This window comes from Mesoplodon bidens (assembly GCF_964165515.1).
Source record: "Mesoplodon bidens genome assembly, chromosome: 4".
NCBI lineage: Eukaryota > Metazoa > Chordata > Mammalia > Artiodactyla > Ziphiidae > Mesoplodon > Mesoplodon bidens.
This window is the reverse complement of record NC_138160.1, coordinates 48949711-48971313: the sequence shown is the minus strand read 5'-3', so window position 1 is coordinate 48971313 and position 21603 is coordinate 48949711. Positions and strand designations below refer to the sequence as shown.

General features: G+C 40.5%; 1 protein-coding gene across 2 annotated transcripts in view; it reads left to right on the top strand.

The window, feature by feature from the left end:
• The first annotated feature begins 4226 nt into the window (after nucleotides 1–4226).
• Nucleotides 4227–21603, top strand: part of DEPDC1B (DEP domain containing 1B) — a 113448-nt gene continuing 96071 nt past the window's right edge. For both annotated transcript variants that reach the window (XM_081233386.1, XM_081233387.1), the window contains exons 1-2: nucleotides 4227–4327; nucleotides 14190–14455. In XM_081233386.1, coding sequence (XP_081089512.1) covers nucleotides 4280–4327; nucleotides 14190–14455 — 314 coding nt within the window. In that variant the 5' untranslated portion in view covers nucleotides 4227–4279. The remainder of the gene's footprint in view (nucleotides 4328–14189; nucleotides 14456–21603) is intronic.

Sequence of the window (21603 nt, the reverse complement as noted above, 5' to 3'; positions counted from 1 at the left end):
AAACTAATACACCATTGTGAAGCAATTATACTCCAATAAAGTTGTAAAAAAAGAAAAAAGATGTTCTGAGGCTGAGGAAAAGCTTCTACAGGATCTTGATGGCCTTACACTTATATATGCCAAGAAGAGTATGAACAGCAATTTATTAAAATTTCTTCCACTGTGAATGTGGAAATAATTTTTTTTTTTTTTTTTTTTTTTTTTTGCGGTACACGGGCCTTTCACTGTTGTGGCCTCTCCCGTTGTGGAGCATAGGCTCCGGACGTGCAGGCTCAGCGGCCATGACTCACGGGCCCAGCCACTCCGCGGCATGTGGGATCTTCCCGGACCGGGGCACGACCCCGTGTCCCCTGCATCAGCAGGCGGACTCTCAACCACTGTGCCACCAGGGAAGCCCTATAAATAAATTTTAATTATTTAATTGAGACATAACTGAGAGTTCAACTTTCTTGGGGGGTAGTAATCTGAGTAAATACGTATTTCATATGCAATCAATCCCAATGAATACAAATATAGTAACAAGCCAAACTATAATCAGTGGGTTGAAGAGAACTCAAGCGTTTTGTGAAACTCAAGTTTTTTACTCAGGTTTTTATGAAACTCATTCCTAGGAATGATCATTTGGATAAACTTATGAAAGGTTTCTATCCTTCTCCCCCACTCCTGAAATGTGTCTTTGCATAAATATAAATGTGAAATTCTACTTTACATTTGCAAATTATCCTTTTTGATTTGTGAAGGCATTAGTAAAAATCAACCAACCAAGCAATCAAACCAAAGCAAACTAAACCCCACAGGCTTTGGCAGCAGAAGGTATAGGTTCAGTTCCAAGTTCTGTCAATTACTGGCTGTGGGACACTAAACCTCTCTAGTTAAGCAAGTCACTTAGTCTCTGAAGTTTAGCTTCCTCAACAGTAGGATGGGATTACCCATATTTGCATATCCATATGGTTCTGAGGATCAAATGAGATAATGTGACAAAGCTTTGCAAGCAGCTTTACAACTGTAAGGACTGTAATTTATTTCTTAGAAGCAGTGGGTAACTCTTTCCAAAAAGGAACTGAGTCAACTTACGATGTATTTATATAATACCATAGAATACATAGAAAATAAATGTAGAAAAATGAACTAATGCACAATTATATTCTTTATAGTTAATCTATCAAACAAAAAAATAAACTAGCATTTTTTTGTGCTTATTCAACTGGGGTGCCTATGGATTTGGAAGGAAGATTGTGGTATGCTCAGGCATGGAAAGCCAGAGGATAAACTGTAGCATCTCCCTCCTGCTTCAATTTTACTTGAGTAAGTTAAAACATTTTTACATTAAAACAAAGTTATATATTAATTTTTTTTATTGAGTGTTTACTATGTATCAGATACTGTTTTTGGAACTGGGGTACAGTGGGAAACAAGAGGTCCTTGATCTCATGGAGTTTATAGTCTAGACAGAGCAACTGTTCACAACTGGATCAGGGCCAATAATCTTTATTCTGCTGACATGAAATTCACAGGTAACCAACCTACACATAATTAAAATTAACATTTTTTATATAATGGTGAAATAAAAAGGAAGTAATTCATAATAAAGCAATATTCATTTCAAAATTTAAATAAATACCTAAGCATGATTATATCAGAAAGATATAATGAGATAGGCAAGTACTTGCATCTACTTACAAAAATTAATTTGTGAGACTTCCCTGGTGGCACAGTGGTTAAGAATCTGCCTGCCAATGCAGGGGACATGGGTTCGAGCCCTGGTCCAGGAAGATCCCACATGGCACGGAGCAACTAAGCCTGTGCGCCACAACTACTGAGCCTGTGCTCTAGAGCCTGCGTGCCGCAACTACTGACGCCTGCGCACCTAAAGCCCGCACGCCTAGAGCCCGTGCTCCGCAACAAAAACCACCGCAATGAGAAGCCCGTGCAATGCAACGAAGAGTAGCCCCTGCTCGCTACAACTAGAGAAAGCCTGCGTGCAGCAACGAAGCCCCAACACAGCCAAAAATAAATAAATAAATAAATTTAAAAATTAATTTGGATTAAAGAGAAGTAAAGATAAAGTCAACTGAATATTCTTGTCATTCTTCCTTTATATTTGACATTTTGAAATAAGGACTAAATAAGTATACAGCACCTTTATGCATAATTCCCATGAATTCAAGAGTTGCAGATACAGAATGTCACAGATACATGTCTCAAATACCATTAGCTGCGTTGCCATTACTGATGCTCTTGTGACATGGCGAGCAACTTTTGGTACAATCCCAAATGGGACAGGGTATGATATTCTTGGAAACTTCAGTGTGTACTCTAGCCGGCCAAAACTACTTTTTATTTTACATGTAAAACAGAGTTAGGTTCTAGGCTCAGATAATAACAAACAGGTTATTCACTTACCTGAATGTCCAGTGGACAATAAAAAGGCATGTAGAACATGGGCCAATTGTAGGTTGTGTGGCCTGACTTAAGCAGCAGAAGACATCTAGCTCCCCTGGCCCCTGCCCACAAAATACCAGTACTGGCCTTCCTACCTTTTAGAAGATCAGAAAACAACCTCAATGTCCAAATGCCCCAAATGCTCCCAGAAGCTGGAACCCCTTCATTTGACAACCATCATCGTAGAAGTAGAAGAGGAGAAAACAAGTAATTCTAGTTACAGGTAAGTGCTCAGAAGGAAATAAAACAGTGCAAGAGTAGGGTGGGCGTGTCAGGCTTTTCTATACAGGAAGGTCAAGGAATGCTTTTCTAAGGTTGGCAGCATTATGAGCTGAGACCTGAATGGTGAGATGGAGACGGCCTTGCAAAGAGCTGAGGAAAGAACATTCCCAGCAGGGGAACCAAGCAGACTGTGAGGTTTGAATGGAAAGAGGACCACTGTGGCTGAAACAGTTCAGAAAGGTAGAAAGCACTGGCATTTTAGGGCTTAGAGAAGGTGAGAAATTTCCCAGTTGATTTATGTGATGCTGAAAGACTGGTAGATGATCAGCTGTCTAATTTAAACTACATTTACAGAGACTGTCTTTGTGGCCTCTGATATGTAGATCATTGGGAGATATGCCTTTCCAGGAAAAGGAACTATCTTGTCTTTGGCTCATGACCAACTCTTGGGAAAATGCTCAGGAAGCAGGGCATGATGTCTTGTATCAGATCACAGTTCCAGCACTGGGGTAGGTGCTGACAATTCCCAGATGGACAAGGCTCTGAAATTTCTCCTTCTGTCTCTGTGCCCCATCGGTGTCCCTTGCCAAGGACAAGCAATATTTCTTCCATGGAGTTTAGAGGTCCAAAAAACAAAAAAGTTCTGATAAGGATTGGAAGTAAAAAAATATCTTTATTGCTTTTTTCTGATTACAAAAGTAATACATATGTATCATCTCAGGAATTTTGGGGGCTTTCTAAAATGCAGCTAAATACATATCTAAAGCAGCAAATGCAGGAAGAGTATTAACAAAGGGTGGGAATCTGACCCTTTCCTTATCTCTTACTTATGATATCTCATCCTGAATGGTTGCTGAGGTGATGAGATTTGAACTTTGAACTTGTAGGCATAGAGTGGTGACCTCATTTATCCCTTTGAACAATTGCAAATCAGACCATCAATTTCTAGGGGGAAAATTCTGAGCAGCAAAATGAACTCAGAGCCCTTTGGCACAGGACTGAAAATTTCAGTCAGATCCAAAAAACAAAGAACTCAAATTCCAGGGAAAGACTACTCTACCAAAAGAACAACACAGGAAGCTGAATGGGGCTCTTTTCCAGCTCTTTATTGTTCTTACACGCTGTCGACACTCCCTGTGGCCAAGGGCTCTTATCTAGTTTTTACACGTCCCTCCACTTGAAGAGGCTGTCCCCTCGCTTCCTTTCACTACCCACTTCTCCCAATCTTCGCCGCACCACCAGGTTCACGGTGCACTTGGAAGGGCGGACAGGGATTTTCCTCTCCAGTCCAACCGGCTTTCGGTCACTGAATTACACACGTTCATCGACCCTTCTGCGGAGACTGCCTGCGTGTGCGCGGGGTGGGCAAGGGTGGGCCGCGGACTCCAGCCAGGGCGGTTGTGAACCTACTGCCGCTCCGCAGCAGGAGGTCTCGGAGGAGACGCCCACCGCCCCCTCCGTGGGGCCGCAGCGGCCCCGCCCCGCAGTTCCCGTCACGTGCCGCCGCACCGCCCAATCAGCGCCTGCAGTGCGTGGGCTCGAGATTCAAACTGCGGCGCCTAGGACTCTCCGGAATCTGCGTTTGTGTGGCCGCGGCCGCCGCTGCGTGCGGGCCATGGAGCACCGCATCGTGGGGCCCGGTCCATACCGGGCCACCAGGCTGGTGAGTGTGCATGCCGGGATCTGGGCGAAGCGAGGCCCCGGCCTGAGTGCCGACTGCGTACTCGTCAGTCCTAGCTTCTCCAGGGCAGGCCGGGCCCGGGTCTGGAGGCGGGACGTGTTTCGGGTCGGGCGGCGGTATTCTGGACGACGCTCAAAGAAAAGCTAACGGGGCCTGGGGCCCAGCCCGTCCAGGGTGGGCGCAGCTTCGATCCCGAGACGTTGGCTGGGTTCTCGCCAATCAACGGCGCCTCCCTGTTTAAAGCGCCCGGAAGACCAGGGTGACACCCCTCTCCCCTCTCCTGTCGTCCGGAATCCAACGCCCCAGTCCGTAACTTTAGGGCCACCCGCCGCCTGGAGCGTGTCTCCGTCCCGAGTGTCACTTGTGGTGACACTTGAGGTTCTTTCTAACGGTGCCCAGAACAGAGGTGGATCGCCCTGGCCACATTTCCGGCTCCTGACGTTTCTTTTTCTGTGAGCACCGACCTAAATGAGGAGGGTGGGCCCGGACTTATGGTTTGAAAGAGCCTTTGCAGACCTTGGTCCAGGATGCTGACTGTTTTCCTGGGAGAAGAGCTTTGGTAATCAGAGTTCTGAGGCGTACTTGATTTCTTTGTGACCTGGAGCAAGTGATTTTAGCGATTTCATAATGGAGTAAGTGGCGATAATTTGGTAATGTCTAGAGTAAGTTTTAGACAACTTTCTATGAAAGCTTAAAGGTGATTTGGGAGGAAAGGACTGCTCTCCTTGGTCTGTCAACACTTCTGGCCACAGCTAACTTAGGAATTAGGCTCATTGTTCTATGCACCCTAAGGGATATCCAGGAAAAGATGAGAACAGGATGGAAGGAGTTATTGTACTCATCTTTGCAAACAATGCACTACAGATACCCATAATGATTCATTCATTGAAAAAAAATTCAACACATATAAATTTAGGTTTTCCTTTGGACCTGCCTCTAAGAGGTATGGACGGTGGTAGCAGGGAGCAAATAGGATTTTAAAAAACCTCTTTTCATATCTGCTTCCACTTCACAGTTGCCTCTACCACTTGAAACCATCTGGGGTCAAGGCTATTGGTAGGTCCATCTTTTTTTTTTTTTTAACATCTTTATTGGAGTATAATTGCTTTACAATGGTGTATTGGTAGGTCCATCTTTAAGGATGAGATACAGGTTGTGCTTTATCAGGGGCTTTCAAAAACTTTACTATTCTTTGTGGAGGGAAAATAACACTCCCCTACTGCCAATTTATTCACAGCACTAATGCAGGGGAAATAGAGAGAGACTCTGGATATTGGGGTAACCAGTTCTCATTCTTCCAGCTTTAGACTAAAAAAATAAATTACATGATAATTGGAACTGTTTTTTAAATCTCATTCACAAAATTGTGTGAGTTACCACTTTTTATAGATGCAGAGTGCCTATGTGAAAGGCATTCTTGATTCTGAGTCACATTAAAATATTATCAAAGGAATTTGCAAAGAAAAGTACCCTGTTCTTCAGAAGTCTTCAGTCCCCAAGAAGTGATATTCAAGTCAGATTTAGCTAAGACTGATCAAGTTAAGTAGGAAATTAAATGTGAATAATTAATGAAAATACCTAAATATCACCACAATTTCCTAGGTAGTCAATTCAGTTCTCAACTTTATTCTATTTGAGAATCTTGATCGTAAACTAAGATTTTTGAAAACACAGAAAACAATAGCCTTTTTTTTTTTTTTTTTTCGGTACGTGGGCCTCTCACTATTGTGGCCTCTCCTGTTGCGGAGCACAGGCTCCGGACGCGCAGGCTCAGCGGCCATGGCTCACGGGCCCAGCCGCTCTGCGGTATGTGGGATCTTCCCGGACCGGGGCATGAACCTGTGTCCCCTGCATCGACAGGCGGACTCTCAACCACCGCGCCACGAGGGAAGCCCCCATTTTTTTTTTTTTCTTAAGTGAATATTACTGATTTATCAGTGATCTCTGTAGTCATTACAGGTACTTTCCCCTCATTGTAAAATCTCTGTCCCTGGACATAATTCAGTTGTGCTTTACAGCTTTCATCAGTTAAATCATAAACCTGGTGCTTAGTCCTCTCTTTACTTACCTGCCCCAGCTCACCTTTCCTCCCTGGCTCCCAGCTTAGCATTTCCATCTTCTCCCAACATCATCCTCAACATAATCTTCAGGAAAAGCTTGGGAAAAACCTATTGGTACACAAAGAGCAGGTGTTTACTTCCTCCTTTCATGGCTCACTATACTTTCTCAAACCATGTACAGCTCCATTTTCTAAGACACCGAAGTCTTATCTGAAAATAGCTTTTTATGGACTAGGTAAATTTCTATGCCCAAAATAAAATGACAGACTCTGTAAGTCAATTCATGGTGAATATGGAAGCTAATTAGCAACTTATTCATCTTCACTGAAATAGCTTTCACTTTAACCCACATATTAAATAGTTCATTAGTTAAAAAGAAATAATGAGAGGGCTTCCCTGGTGGCACAGTGGTTAAGAATCCACCTGCCAAGGCAGGGGACACAGGTTCAAGCCCTGGTCCGGGAAGGTCCCACATGCCACAGAGCAACTAAGCCTGTGTGCCACAACTACTGAGCCTGCGCTCTAGAGCCCGCGAGCCACAACTACTGAGCCCACATGCCACAACTACTGAAGCCTGCGCGCCTAGAGCTCGTGCTCTGCAACAAGAGAAACCACGACAATGAGAAGCCCTCACACCACAACGAAGAGTAGCCCCCGCTCACTGCAACTAGAGAAAGCCCGTGTGCAGCAATGAAGACCCAACACAGCCAAAAATAAATAAATTAATTAATTAAAAAAAAAAGAATGAGAAAGAAAACTGCTTTTTCTGAAAACTGCTTAAATCTACTGATCCTTTCTTTGAACTTAATTCTGAGTTGTCTATATCTTCTGATGCAACTAGTAAACTTTAAAAGACCTACAGCCATCGTTGAATCTGAGTTTGAATGGACTCTAAAGATTATCTAGTCCAATTCCCTCATTTTATTGAGGCGTAAAGGGGTGAACTGACTTGATCAAGTTCACATTGCCAGTATGTGGCAAGTACACCTAGATCTAGCGTTTGCCTCTGAAGTCCCTGGCCAGGTGCTATATCATAATATTTTTGATATTAAGAAGTAAAGAAATGGAATAAATATTCAAGAGAAAAGAATAGGAAGCACATTTCAACACTCAGTATTTGTCACGTTGTTAAGCAAAAACAGTTGTATGATATTTTTAAATATAAATTTATTTTTATTTATTTTTATCTTTGGCTGTGTTGGGTCTTTGTTGCTGCGTGCCGGCTTTCTCTAGTTGCGGCGAGCGGGGGCTCCTCTTCCTTGTGGTGCCTGGACTTCTCATTCTCTTGTTGCAGAGCACCAGCTCTAGGCGCGCGGGCATCAGTAGTTGTGGCACGTGGGCTCAGCAGTTGTGGCTTGTGGGCTTTAGAGCGCGGGCTCAGTAGTTGTGGAGCACAGGCTTAGTTGCTCCGCGGCATGTGGGATCTTCCTGGACCAGGGCTCGAACCCATGTCCCCTGCATTGGCAGGTGGATTCTTAACCACTGAGCCACCAGGGAAGCCCCAGTTGTATGATTCTTTATGCCTTAAACTAGCGGTTTGAAATAAACAAAAAATGTTTTTTTAATCACAAAACAAATCTGTTTTGTCCCCTTTGCTATAAAGATTCTCTCGTAATACGTCATTGAAACAATCACATTCTCAAGCTCTATCTAGTTCTTTGTTGACATAGGATATTTTCTTTCTAAATGTTACTGAGGATAGTGAGTTATTTTAAAGATAACTTTTTCTTTCTTGGCAGAGTAGCCAAATAACCACTGAATTATTTTTGGAAATAAGTGGGAGCAGAGATCATGGTCCTTGCTAGGTTTTGAAAATCTAAAGTGTCTCATGGATTGAGTAAATATCCTAATGTTAAATGCTATTAAAAATCAAAATAAATAAATTCAAAATTCTTTTTATAAGCTTTTCTAAAAAAGAGATATGAGGCTTTGATAAGGATGTCTTCTTAGAAATTTTCTAGTGTAAAATGAAAACTAGCTATCACCAGAAGAGCTAAAAAACCAATCAGAATCCTAATAGATTTTTTTCCCCCCTGTGTGGGGATGCATTGAGTAGAAAGCTCATACAGAAGATTAAAAGTGGAGGAATTAAAAGGTTTAAAAAAAGATGACTATAGGTGACTTTGACCTACCAGAAATTTAAATTTAGTATTAATAGACTGTAATCACACCAGTGTAGTATTGTTCAGGAATAGACAAATAGCTCAGTGGGATTAAAAAAAAAAGAGTTCAGAAACAGAATCAAGGACTTCCCTGGTGGTGCAGTGGTTAAGAATTTGCCTGCCAGTGCAGGCGAGCCCGGGTTCGAGCCCTGGTCCAGGAAGATACCACGTGCCGCGGAGCAACTAAGCCTGTGCACCACAACTACTGAGCCTGCGCTCTAGAGCTCATGAGCCACAGCTACTGAGCCCGCGTGCCACAACTACTGAAGCCCGTGCACCTAGAGCCTGTGCTCCGCAACAAGAGAAGCCACCGCAATGAGAAGCCCATGCACTGCAACAAAGAGTAGCCCCCACTCGCCACAACTAGAGAAAGCCCGTGTGCAACAACGAAGACCCAATGCAGCCAAAATAAATAAATAAATAAAAATTAATTAAAAAAAACAAAATAAAAAGTTAAAAAGTAAAAAAAAATAATAAAGTAAAACATTAACAGTTTCAAAGTTCGTTCCTAGCTGGCTATTAAAAAAAAAAAAGAAACAGAATCAAGAAAGGTAGTATGTAAGGTAGCTTACTATTTCAGTTTAGTGAGAGAAGGGTAGCATAATTGACTACCATTTGGGAGAAAATAGAGTTGGAGATCTCCTCCCCACAGCATAAAAAATTTCAGTTGAAGATTCAAATATTAAAATCCCTGTAAAATATTAAAAGAAAAATTTGATAAATATTTTTAATATCTCAGGATAGGAAAACTTTCCTAATTGAGGGAGTAAACCCTGAAGCTATAAAGATAAGAAGATATATTTGTTTTCTTAAAATAATATAATCATCAGTAAAACTTTTATATAGCTAGAGACCAAATAAACAAATTGATAAGTCAGGGGAAAACATTTCTAATATATTTGAAAAAGGATTAATATTCCTATTTATGTTAATTCAATACATATTTATTAAATACATGTACTGTATGTCAGGCAATGTCCTCAGTTGTGGGGATACTGAACTGAGCAAAATAGAGTAACTTTCCTGACTTCTATGCACTTAGATTCAAATTCTAGATTTAAACAGTTCTTAAAATTAAGTAAAAGAGAAAGACAACCCAGAAGAAAAATGGCAAGTCTCAAATGAAGAAATAAAAATGACTGACGATAAAGGCAGGAAAATACAAACAAAATATAAAGATACCATTTCTTGTGTATAGATTGGCAGACAAAAGAATGATAATATCTAGAAATGGCCAGAGGTAAGGCAGCAGGCTCATACAGCATTGCTGGGAGTGTGAATTGCTACAACTGGTTTAAATAAGCTGATACCCTTTAGAAATCGGTTCTATCAAAAATAAATAAATAAAAGGATTGATACGTTAGGTTATGTAAACAAGGATATACTTGTGAAACAACAAACTGGAAACAGCTGCATGCCCATTAGTTGGAAAATGGTTGAATAAATTATGGAACTCATTCATTCATAAAATGGGCTATATCTATAGGTACTGACACAAAGATATCCTGGTATGTTTAATGCAAAGGCAAGTTGTAGGATAATATGTACAATATGGATGATCTCATTTCTTCAAAAAGGAAGCAAACAGCGACAGTGATAATAAACAATACATACATACAAAGGGAAGGATTCTATATATGTGTGTGTATGATTAATAGATATGTGGGATTGGAGAGAGACAGGGCAGACTCTTTTGTATATATTTCTGCATTTAATTTGTTACAGTGTGCATTATTCTGTAATTAAAGTGGCAGTAGAGGAACTGCTAACCAGCTTGAGTCAAATAACAGGTATATTTACTTATATTTTGAAATATTGGGTCCCAGAGAGCTGTATCTTCATTCTTTTATTAAGTAATGCATCAAGTACTATGCATTAAGTTTATCAATCAACCTAAAATAAATAAAACTCTTTTTTATTAAATCTTTCCTCCCCATCTCCCAACATATATTAATCAGGACTGAAATGCAAGCTTGGTGTCAGCAGAGAACTGAAAAAAAGACCCAAACAACCAACGTTTAAAAATATGTGGAAATTGTTTAAAGCTATGTTGAAGTTTGTAGGTTCTTGTTATAATGAAATGACCACTCGAGAAGGAGAGCATAGAGCAGGTTTCCAGATCCTATTATGAGACTAAATACCTGAGTGACATGTGCCAACTTGCCTGTCCTCTTTGGATCTTGATTTTGCCCCAAAGTTTCCTTCTAGCTCCAGAATAGATTGAACCTGTCATTTGTTTTAAGAGATTATCCTGGGAATTTTATATATTCTCCTTACGCTTGAGGAATGCCTTATCTTTTACAGAGGGCTTTTGTAAGCATGATCTCACGAGAGACGTCACAGTAACCTGGTCAGGGAGGTGGGCAGAGAGTGAACTTAAATCAACGTTCATGGGCTCTTCCTGGGCTCTCTTTCTGCTGTTCATTATTTCATTCTAGCCAGTTTGCCCTGCTTCTCCTCTGTTTACATTCAAGTCCCTCTTTCATCCACTCACTTCGTTTCTTCTTCGGCTACCCTCCTTAATCTCTTCCACATTCAGTTTACCAGCACAATCAGCTAGTTCATATTTATCAACTTTCAGGTTGGTAATTTAAAATTGTGGATTGCTCTCAAGGAGGATTTTAATATATGAGTGTGTGTGTGTGTGTGTGTGTGTGTATGTGTGTTTTGTTTTTAGCCCTTTATTCTGCATAACATGTACAGAAAAGCACAGAAATTATAGGCGTACAACTCAGTGCATTTTTACAATGTGAGCGCCCCATTTAGCCAATGCCCAGGTCAAGAAATATGACATTACCAGCAGCCCAGATGTCCCTCTGCCCCTCCCAGTCTCCACCTCCATACAAATTAACCACTATTTTGATTCCTAATACCATGGATTAGCTTTTGTCTGCTTTTAAACTCTATGTAAGTACAATCATATAGTACTTTTCCTATCTGGCCTTCTTATATCAATTATATTTTATCTATGTTATTCATCTATGTTATTGCATGTAGCAATAGTTCATTCTCATTGCTGTGCAGCATTCCATTGCATGAATCAATTTGCTTATCTGTTCTTATGTTGGTGGATATTTGGGTTGTTTTTGTCTATTAAGATAGTGCTATTATGAACAGGGTGGCTTTTGTTGAACATATTTCTGTGACATATATACTTAAGAATGGAATTGCTGGGTTATACAGTGTGCATATAATTTCCAGTTGTTCCACGTTCCCTTGGTAACACTTAGTATTGCCTGTCTTTTTCATTTTAGCCATTCTGTAGGCATGTAGTGGTATTGCATTATAGATTTCTTTTACATTTCACTGCTAATTAATGAGATTGAATATCTGCATATGTTATGGTAAATTTGGAGGTTCTTTTATGTGAAGTGCCTGTTTAAGTGTTTTTCCATTTTTCTATGGAATGTCTGTCCTTTCTTGATTTGAATTTTTTGTTTTGTTTTAGAAATTCTGGGGCTTCCCTGGTGGCGCAGTGGTTGAGAGTCCGCCTGCCGATGCAGGGGACACGGGTTTGTGCCCCAGTCCGGGAAGATCCCACATGCCGCAGAGCGGCTGCACCCGTGAGCCATGGCCACTGAGCCTGCGCTCCGCAACGGGGGAGGCCACAACAGTGAGAGGCCCGCGTACCGCAAAAAAAAAAAAAAAAGGAAATTCTGGTTATAGGTTATCTTACTCTACAGCTTGTATTGTTTTTGTGTGTGGTTTTAAGAAAGTTAAAAAAAAAGTTTAAATCTGGTCCAACTTAATTTGGAGCATGGCTTATAGTAGTGTCAAATGAAGTACAAAGATTGATATGCATAGGACAAAAAGATGTTTGAGTTTGGCCAGGAGAAAGACATGACTGGGAGTCAAAGTAGAATTAAGTTGCATGAAGTTAGGGGGTAGTTAAAAAAAAAATAAGGAAAGTGAAAGGCCAGTTAGGCGTTTGCTTGTTGAGTACCAAATGTGTGTTTGTTGTGCCTGGTGCTGCACATCCAGGGTGCCTGCTTGCACAGACCCTACCTGGGCCCTTGAAGCACCTGGTGTTGTATACTCAGGAATGATTACTGTGGCTGAGAAAGTTAGCCATCAAAGGGAGAAGAGAAATGGGACAACAGGTGCAGAGGTGATTGGGCAGTAGAGCATATGAAGAGAAACCTGGAAGAAGAGGCCTGGTTGGAAGAGAAGACAAGGAACCAGTGTTGGGCAAAATAAAAAGAATATGCTGAGGTCAGAACTATCACTGAAAGAAAAAGGTGAAACCAGAAGAGCTGATTTCAGTAGGAAGGTAGGTGAAAAATAAGGTTCTGAGTCTGTAAAGTGATAGACTTGAAAGAGGAGCATGAGAAGGGAGAGAATGGTTATGAGAGTAAGACTGAGTTTTCGGGACTTTTAGGAGGAATGGTGGGAAGACGAGGGTCCTAAGAAAATGTTGGAGTAATTATGCAGGAAGAACACCATATGTGAACATTTCATTTAATTTAGGGATGGCTGATGATGGCTTGGATGTCTAGATTTTTAAAAAAATTAATTAATTTACTTATTTTTGGCTGTGTTGGGTCTTCGTTGCTGTGCGCGGGCTTTCTCTGGTTGCGGCGAGCGGGGGCTACTCTTCCGTTGTGGTGCGCAGGCTTCTCATTGTGGTGGTTTCTCTTGTTGTGGAGCACGGGCTCTAGGCATGCGGGCTTCAGTAGTTGCAGCATGCGGGCTCAGTAGTTGTGGCTCATGGGCTCTAGAGCTCAGGCTCAGGAGTTGTGGCACACGGGCTTAGTTGCTCTGAGGCATGTGGGATCTTCCCGGACCAGGTAGATTTTTTTAAAATAGGAAAATATAATGCAGAATTTTTAAACATGCTTTGACACCAGGCACTGTATTTTATGCATCTCCCTTTTCCTCTCCCCATACAGTGCCTTTCGTGTAACAAACAGTAAATACTTGCTGAATGAGGTAAACTTGTATTAAACACAGGGCTCTAAGAAGTGAATTATGAATATTGAGCTCAGTTTTACGATTATTTTTGTTCATATGTTTCTCATTAATGTAAAAATCCGTTAAGTTCACATCATTGGACAACTTGATGGCAACATCTCCAGTAAATATTTATTGCATGAATAAATGCATTTGTAAAAGTTACTTTCTCTTTAGCGTGTAAAGGTTGTAAATAAAAAAAATTTCAAGGCTCCGTCTGTTATTAAGGCAGTCTTTTACTTATTTATTTTTATTAAAAAATTTATTTATTTTTGGCGGTGTTGGGTCTTCATTGCTGCACATGGGCTTTCTCTAGTTGCGGCGAGAGGGGGCTACTCTTCGTTGCGATGCGCGGGCTTCTCGTTGCGGAGCATGGGCTCTAGGCACGCAGGCTTCAGTAGTTGTGGCTTGTGGGCTCTAGAGCGCAGGCTCAGTAGTTGTGGTGCATGGGCTTAGTTGCTCCACAGCATGTGGGATCTTCGCCGACCAGAGCTCGAACTTGTGTCCCCTGCATTGGCAGGCAGATTCTTAACCATTGCTCTACCAGGAAGTCCCCTTAAGGCAGTCTTTTAAATGGAAAAACTGCATTCATTGTCTTAAATATTTGGGATGTAATAACCTTGTAAAAAACTCAATCGATCACTAAATGCCTTCCTCTCTTTTTGCCCCTAGTGGAATGAAACAGTCGAGCTTTTTCGCACCAAGATGCCGTTACGGAAACATCGCTGTCGTTTCAAAAGTTATGAACATTGCTTCACAGCGGCCGAAGCTGTGGATTGGCTACACGAGCTGTTGAGGCGCAGCCAAAACTTTGGCCCCGAAGTGACCCGCAAACAGACGGTCCAGCTGCTAAAAAAATTCCTGAAGAATCACGTTATTGAAGACATCAAGGGAAAATGGGGCCAGGAAGACTTTGAAGACAACCGTCACTTGTACAGGTAATGGCAACAAGTCAGCCCCGAAGGGGAGGAGTTTGGGGAGGACCAGTGGATCTGGTCAGTCTATTGAAACTTCCTCATGTGAAAGAACTTACTTGTCCGTGGGTGTGATGCTTCTACTTGTGATTTGTTGGGTGGAGAACTGAATCTGCTGCTACCGTAGAATTGATTGCAGTTTTTCTTGGTGCTCTTTTCTTCATAGAGCACCCCTTAAGTAGTCTTTGGTTGCAGTGGCTTTTCAGTAAGGAAGACTTTTTGTGCCTTTTGCACACTGGGAGGATGGCTATAGTAGCTTAGTACCTCTCCTGGGGAACCTGAAAGGGTGAAACAGTAGTTCTGGCTTGCACCTTTCTGAGCAGTGTGAAGGTGTGTGTTCAGGGGGTTAGTGGCAGAGGCGTCTGATCTTTAAGTGGAGCTCAGGTCTATCTATAATGAAGAGTTGTACTAGAATTCCCCGATGTCTCAGATTAACCCTGCGGTGCATGTCTGCTTTTCCCTAAACATTTTTGCTCATGTTTTAGTGCTGTTTTATGACTGCTCACTTACTACCCAATAATCTGAGGGCAAGGATGTCTCTCTGCTGACACTTCTGTCCTCACTGCATGCTAACCTGTTTCACTGCTGGAGGTGGAGGAGACTTGCCTAGGATTCTGGGAGTGGGAGAGTACTAAAGAGGAATGAAGTCACAGGAGTCCAGAAAAGAGGAATTGCTGAGCTATCTACAGAGAGGGCTACCAAAGTGCTAAGAACCTGAGAGGTATTAAATGAAGAAACGAAGATGATGGGCCCTTAATACTTGCTGCCTTTTACTCCAACAGAAGAATAAGGAATTCTCTTATAGCACATTCAGTGAGGCATTTTGGGGCCACTGGGACACCTGGGTTTGAGCAGAGAAAACGTGACTGTTTCCTGTCTGAGTCATTTCTTTGGTTCCTTTGGGGACTAGCAGCTGAGAAAGGCTGCAGAGCAAGGTGAGGGTGGTCACCAGCACCAAGGCTACGGCCAGACAACTTTGTATGTTTAGGATCTAACTTTGTCAGGGAATTTCATCAGCAATCTCCCTCTTCTAGATGTCAAGATTGTCAGCTGGGCAATTAATTGTCTCTCCATTTGGCAGTTATTTCGGGCTTGCTGATCCAACTTTTAATTGAATCTTGGGTGATTTTAGCCCGTTCTGATACCATAGTGCTTGTTAGTATCAGGCAGTGGAAACTCTATCCTTGGTTCCACATGCCATACTTCATTGGGGATTCTTTTGTTTTTTTAATTGCCTATTTTTAAAATTGAAGTGTAAGTTGATTTACAATATTATATTAGTTTCAGATGTACAGCATCTTACTAAGTTCTTACTTAGAACTTTCTTAGACCTTAGTTCTAAGGTCTAAGAAAGGAACTGATACCAACAACACCTGTGATGTGCCAGACTCCTTGCACAGTCGTCATGGAACTCAGCACCTGTAGATGTTGCTGGTATTATCTTGATCTTAAAGATTAGGAAATTAATGAGGCCAAAGTTACTGACTTGTCCAAAGTCACTCAGGTAGTAGTAAGAGTCAGGATTTAAACTGAGGTCTCTATCTCTGAAGCCTGTGTTCTTGTGGCGTGTCAAACTGCCTCCATTGCCACGGCATGAGGTTGACTAGCTTATTAAATAAACTGATGACCAAATGAGTAAACAGAATCATAAACAAGAAATATTTAGTGTAGTCAACACACGTTCATATATTCACAGAGTTCCAGTAATGTATTAAGTACTATGTAATACATATTAAATGATCAGCTGTCTTCTCAAATAAAGGAGGTAAGGTAAACATAATCAGCTTAAACACTTACATAAATATAGCAGGGGATAGGTGGTTTCCTGGGTCTGTGAATTACAGAAGGGCATAGTTAGAGAAAGCAACATGAAATATAAAGACTTAGAGTATTTTTTAAAGACAGAAATTACACACACACACACACACACATACACACACACCACAGGAGAATTTTATAACAGAAATGATGAGTGAAGCTTTTATTTTGGAATGTGTCAAATCTTATTTTTAGTTCAAAAACATGTCATATTTGCTGTGTGACTGCATTTACATTTGTTAACTATGATTTTATTTTTCAAGAATCCAAGAGTTAAGTATAGAAAGTAGGGGGAAATAGTGAATTTTTGTGTGTAAGGAAAGGAAAGTAAGATCCTAATATTTGAATGTCCCTAACAGAGGAGATTTTGCACAGGAGGACCCAGAGCTATTTACTGAACCACTCTTTGCTGTCAGTAACATGGGGGACTAGAAAGAGAGCTGGACTGGCTGCCGGTGGAGACAATTTTAGATTTCACTAAAGGGTCCTCGTAGTCGAGCCATATGCTGTCATCTGTGTCTAACAAAGCTTCGTGGCCCCAGACTTTGGATGAAGAGAACCAGTGATACTACCTTGTATTTTTATAAGAAATTTCAGTTTATGAAGCAATTCTTTATGATCTCATTTGATCTTCGTGACAACCCCGTATGGTAGACAGGGTGGATAGTTCATCCTCAGAGAACTAGACAGTTGTCTCTTTGAAACCTCTAAGCAAAACAGTAAATTCCATGGTGATTATTGAATCGGCCCATTTATGTATGGGAACAGATAGTTACATAGGATTATTTAAACCTAACGAAGTGGATTATATAGAATATAATTATATAGAAATAGAAGTGTGTATTATGATCATTGCTTGTTTTGAACTATTAAATGAGGAAAGTGTTTGGCCTATTTTAGATCTTTAGCAGGATGGGTCCTTGGTCTGGAGCCTCCACCGGGCCCTTGCCCTGTTCTTACTACTGATGCCAGCTCTGGTATGCAGTTGTAACCAAGGTGTTCATGGCTTACAGATAGAAATTCACTGGCTCGGGTGTAGTGCTTGTGATCTAATGTGCAGGGAACCATTTTCTTTTTATTTTCCTACTTCTTCCTGTTCCTTTTTTTCTTTCCTTCTCTATTTCTTTCTCTGTTTATACCACTTTATGTGTATGACTGGCATGTTCCCACTTCTTTCCCCTTTTCTTTTTCTTCTACTTCATTTCTCTCTCCTTTTCTTTCTGTCTTTTCCCTCATATTTGCTTTTTTTTCTGGCTTATTTCCAAAAATGTTTAATTTGAACCTAAAATTTGTTATGTAGATTTTGTCAGCTTTCTTGAATGTGACTTACCCTGTTCTTTATTTAAAAAGCAGGAGTCATGCTACCCAGTTTTAAGACTTACTCTATAAAATCACAGTAATGAAGACTGGTGTTGGTGAAGGGCTGCATGGACGCTTGGGTCAGTGGAACAGAACAGAGTCCAGAAACACACACAAACATGGCCAGTTGATTTTTGACAAAGATGTAAAGGTAACTTAAAGGAAAAAGATTAGTCGTTTCGGCAAATGATGTTGGAACAATTGGAAGGCAGCTATGCTTACCACTATACCACCAACGCTCACAATGTCGGGACAGTTGGACATCTATTCATCTACATGCAAAAAAATGAACCTCCAAACTAAACCTAATTTTTTTAATACAGAAATTCATTCATAGAATTCAATGTAAAACTAAAAAAATTTTAGAAAAACAGGAGAAAATCTTTATGCCCTGGGGTTAGGCAAGGAGATTTTAGACATGACACCAAAAGCATGATTTATAAAAGAGAAAACATGATAAAATGGGCTTCATCAAAATTAAAAACTTTTGCTGCGTGAAAGGCACTGTTAAGAGTATGAGAGGACAAGTGAATGTTGGGGAGAAAATATTTGTAAATCGCATATATGACAGTGAACTGGTATCAAGGATATATAAAGAATTCACAAAACTCAACTGTAAGAAAACAAACAACTCAACAAATAATAGATTTGAAAAGACATTTCATCAAATATATAAAGACGCTTCATCAGAAATATACAGACAGCAAATAAGCACTTGAAAAGATGTTTAACATCATTAGCACTAGGGAAATGCAAATTAAAACCATGGTGAGATACCACTACATATCTAGTAGAATGGCTAAAATAAGAATACTAATAACGCCAAAATCAAGAGAGGATGCAGAGCAATTGGAAATCTCCCCCATTGATGGTGGGAAGCCTAGACTGGTAGTCACTTTGGAAAACAGTTTGGCAGTCTTTTTTAAAGTTAAACACGTACTTATATATGACTTTGTATTCCTGCTCCTGGGCATTTACCCTGGAGAAATGAAAACTTATGTTCACGCAAAAACTTGTATGTGAATATATATATTTTTAACATCTTTATTGGAGTATAATTGCTTTACAATGGTGTGTTAGTTTCTGCTTTATAACAAAGTGAATCAGTTACACGTATACATATGTTCCCATATCTCTTCCCTCTTGCGTCTCCCTCCCTCCCACCCTCCCTATCCCTCCTCTCTAGGTGGTCACAAAGCACCAAGCTGATCTGCCTGTGCTATGCGGCTGCTTCCCACTAGCTATCGATTTTACATTTGGTAGTGTATATATGTCAATGCTACCGTCTCACTTCGTCCCAGCTTACCCTTCCGTACCTGAATATTTATAGCAGCTCTGTTAATTCAAATGTTCCTATGGGTGAATGGATAAACACTGAACATCTATATGGAACGCTTCTGTGTGTATCCAGTGCAGTGGGAGGTGTGACTAAGAGCAGGAGGGAGGTTTTTTGTGAATAATTGAATTGTTCTGTTTGCTGACTGTGATGGTGGTTTTACAAAGTGTATATGTGTGTTAAAATTGATAGAGCAGTACACACACACACACACACACACACACACACACAAGAAAAGAATACATTTTACTATATGCTAATAACATTTTTTTAATGCTGGAGATTTGAAAAGTCTCTATTTTTACCTCTAGTGAAAGAAATCCAAATTTACATTGATTGAGGTATATGGCCCTTTAGTCATTTTCTGTAGCTGTGGGAAAAAGTCTTTATTATTACCCTATAGGTCTTTTGAAGGGGCCAATAGGAATTTCTTCAAGTTAATGGACTATTGGCTCCCTCTAGTGGACACCTTTTATTTTTATAGTAAAGCTTAAAATTATGATTGTGAGTTTTGTTTTTCTTTTGTTTTTATTCATTTCCTCAAGTCCTGAGTTTTTATCCTGTGATAGTTGGATAAATTTTGTACATTTCCTATGCATCAGTTTTTTTCATCTATAAAATCACAGGGCTGACTTGTAGCTCTCATTTCCTTCAAATAATGATCAACACTATTTCACTGAGCAAACTGTGAAAGGGGCTTTGGAGAGATTAGGAGGGGTGGGTTGGAATATTTTAAAAATTAAAAAAAAAATGACAGGGCTGCACTATATCTTTAAGGTGTTTTTCCATTCTAAACTTTTATGGTTCCAAATATTGAGTTACTTATCATAGGTGTTTTCCAAGTCTTAGGCGATGTAGAAGATACGAAAGAAATGTAACATTCTTTTCCTCCCTAATTTTGCAATCTCTTTTGAGAGAGAGTATGCATATATAAAAAAGATATGTAGCAGAACCAAGGCAGTATTGAATTTATTAACCAAAATGAACCTGTAACAAAAGCTTAGAGGTACTACACTGGCAGTCCTTGGGTTGACACAGCTGTTTTGTTTAACTGGCATTATGTTTTTAATCATTGAAATTTTTTTCCCATTTTTGTTTTTCAGTTTTGTGTATTTTGTGAAGGTAATACATTCATGTGTTTCAAAATTTACAAAGTACAAAAGAGTATATACATAAAAATTTCCCTTCTACCTTGCTCCCCCAGGTGGGGTTCAGGCCTTGAACTTGCATTGAAGCTTTCTTATTTTTATTATTTATTCTCAGGTTGTGTTGTTTTTTTTTTATACCTTAAATGCTACTTTGTCCTGGATGAGAAGAAGCTAAATAACTTTCAAATGCACAATAGAAATAGAGTGGGGGGTAGAGGGGGAAGAGCAGGATAGAAAATAGTTTATTCTTACTTTTTCCCATGTAAAGGCTCAAGCAAAAAAATATAGAAAAGTCACAATGTTAACAGTAGTTATTTCTGGATAGAGGGCTTAAAGACAGCATAAATTATTTTCTCTCTTCTTAATTTTACACATTGAATACATATTGCTTTTATTTTCAATTTTTAAAATCATTCCAGTAAAAGAGTAATCGATAAATTGTATTGTTTGGAAGTTTACAATAATAAGATGACTTCTTTTAGGCACCTCTGCTCTATACCAGTACCCCACTTGCTTCTGGATTCTGTGGACTAAGAATGCTGCCTGCCATTATCAGTAAACAAAGGATGTTGCAGCCATCGAGCGATCAGCCACTGCAGCCACCTTGTTGAGCCCTGAGGGGACTCAGGATGGGAGAGCACAGGATACTGGCCCCAGATAGCTAAGGTGCATGTCAAAGGGATGATTTCAGTGAGCCCAGACTCTTGCATCTTCCCATACATAGAAAAACGCCAAGTTAATTAACTTGAGATATATGGTTTTCTTTAATTAATCTTTTGATGTTCCCACTATCTGGACTTTGTTACAAAACTCCTATATATCTTGGCTCTCCCCTTCCCTCTTCAGAGCAGTTTCTCAGAGCTATCTGAGAGGCTGCCTTCGAGGCTTGAAGTCCTGAGAAAGTTCGCCAAATAATACATGATTCTGAAGTTGTAGGTCGTCCATTTTTTTCAGTCGACAGTAGTAAAAATTCATCCGGAAGAGAGAAGGCAGAAAAGTAGCCCCCAAAATCTTGGGCAACAAGACCTTTTGCTTTATCAGAAACTAAAATGCCATAGGGCTAAACAGTGTGATAATAGACCTGGAATAAATAAACCTGGAACTGACTAGAGTAGAGAAAAAACAAACTCTCCACCCAGTTCCCTTCCCCACAGGCACGTAATGTTATTAGCTTGTAACACAGTGTCTTAAAAAATTGTGAACCTGCAAGTCTTTAATTGGAGCAAATTCCCCCCAGTTGCCGCCCTTCCCACCACTTCACTACATCATACCAGACTGTAGCATGGTAATGTTGTCTGTGTCGGTCAGTGCAGGAATTGTGTTTGTGACCCAGTCGGTGTGGACTGGAGTTCTGTGAGATCTCCTGGAGGAGGGAGGTGGAGGACGTCCATCTGGGTCCTGAGAATGGGATAGGGTCTGGATGATCAGATGGGATGGGAAGGGGGAGCACA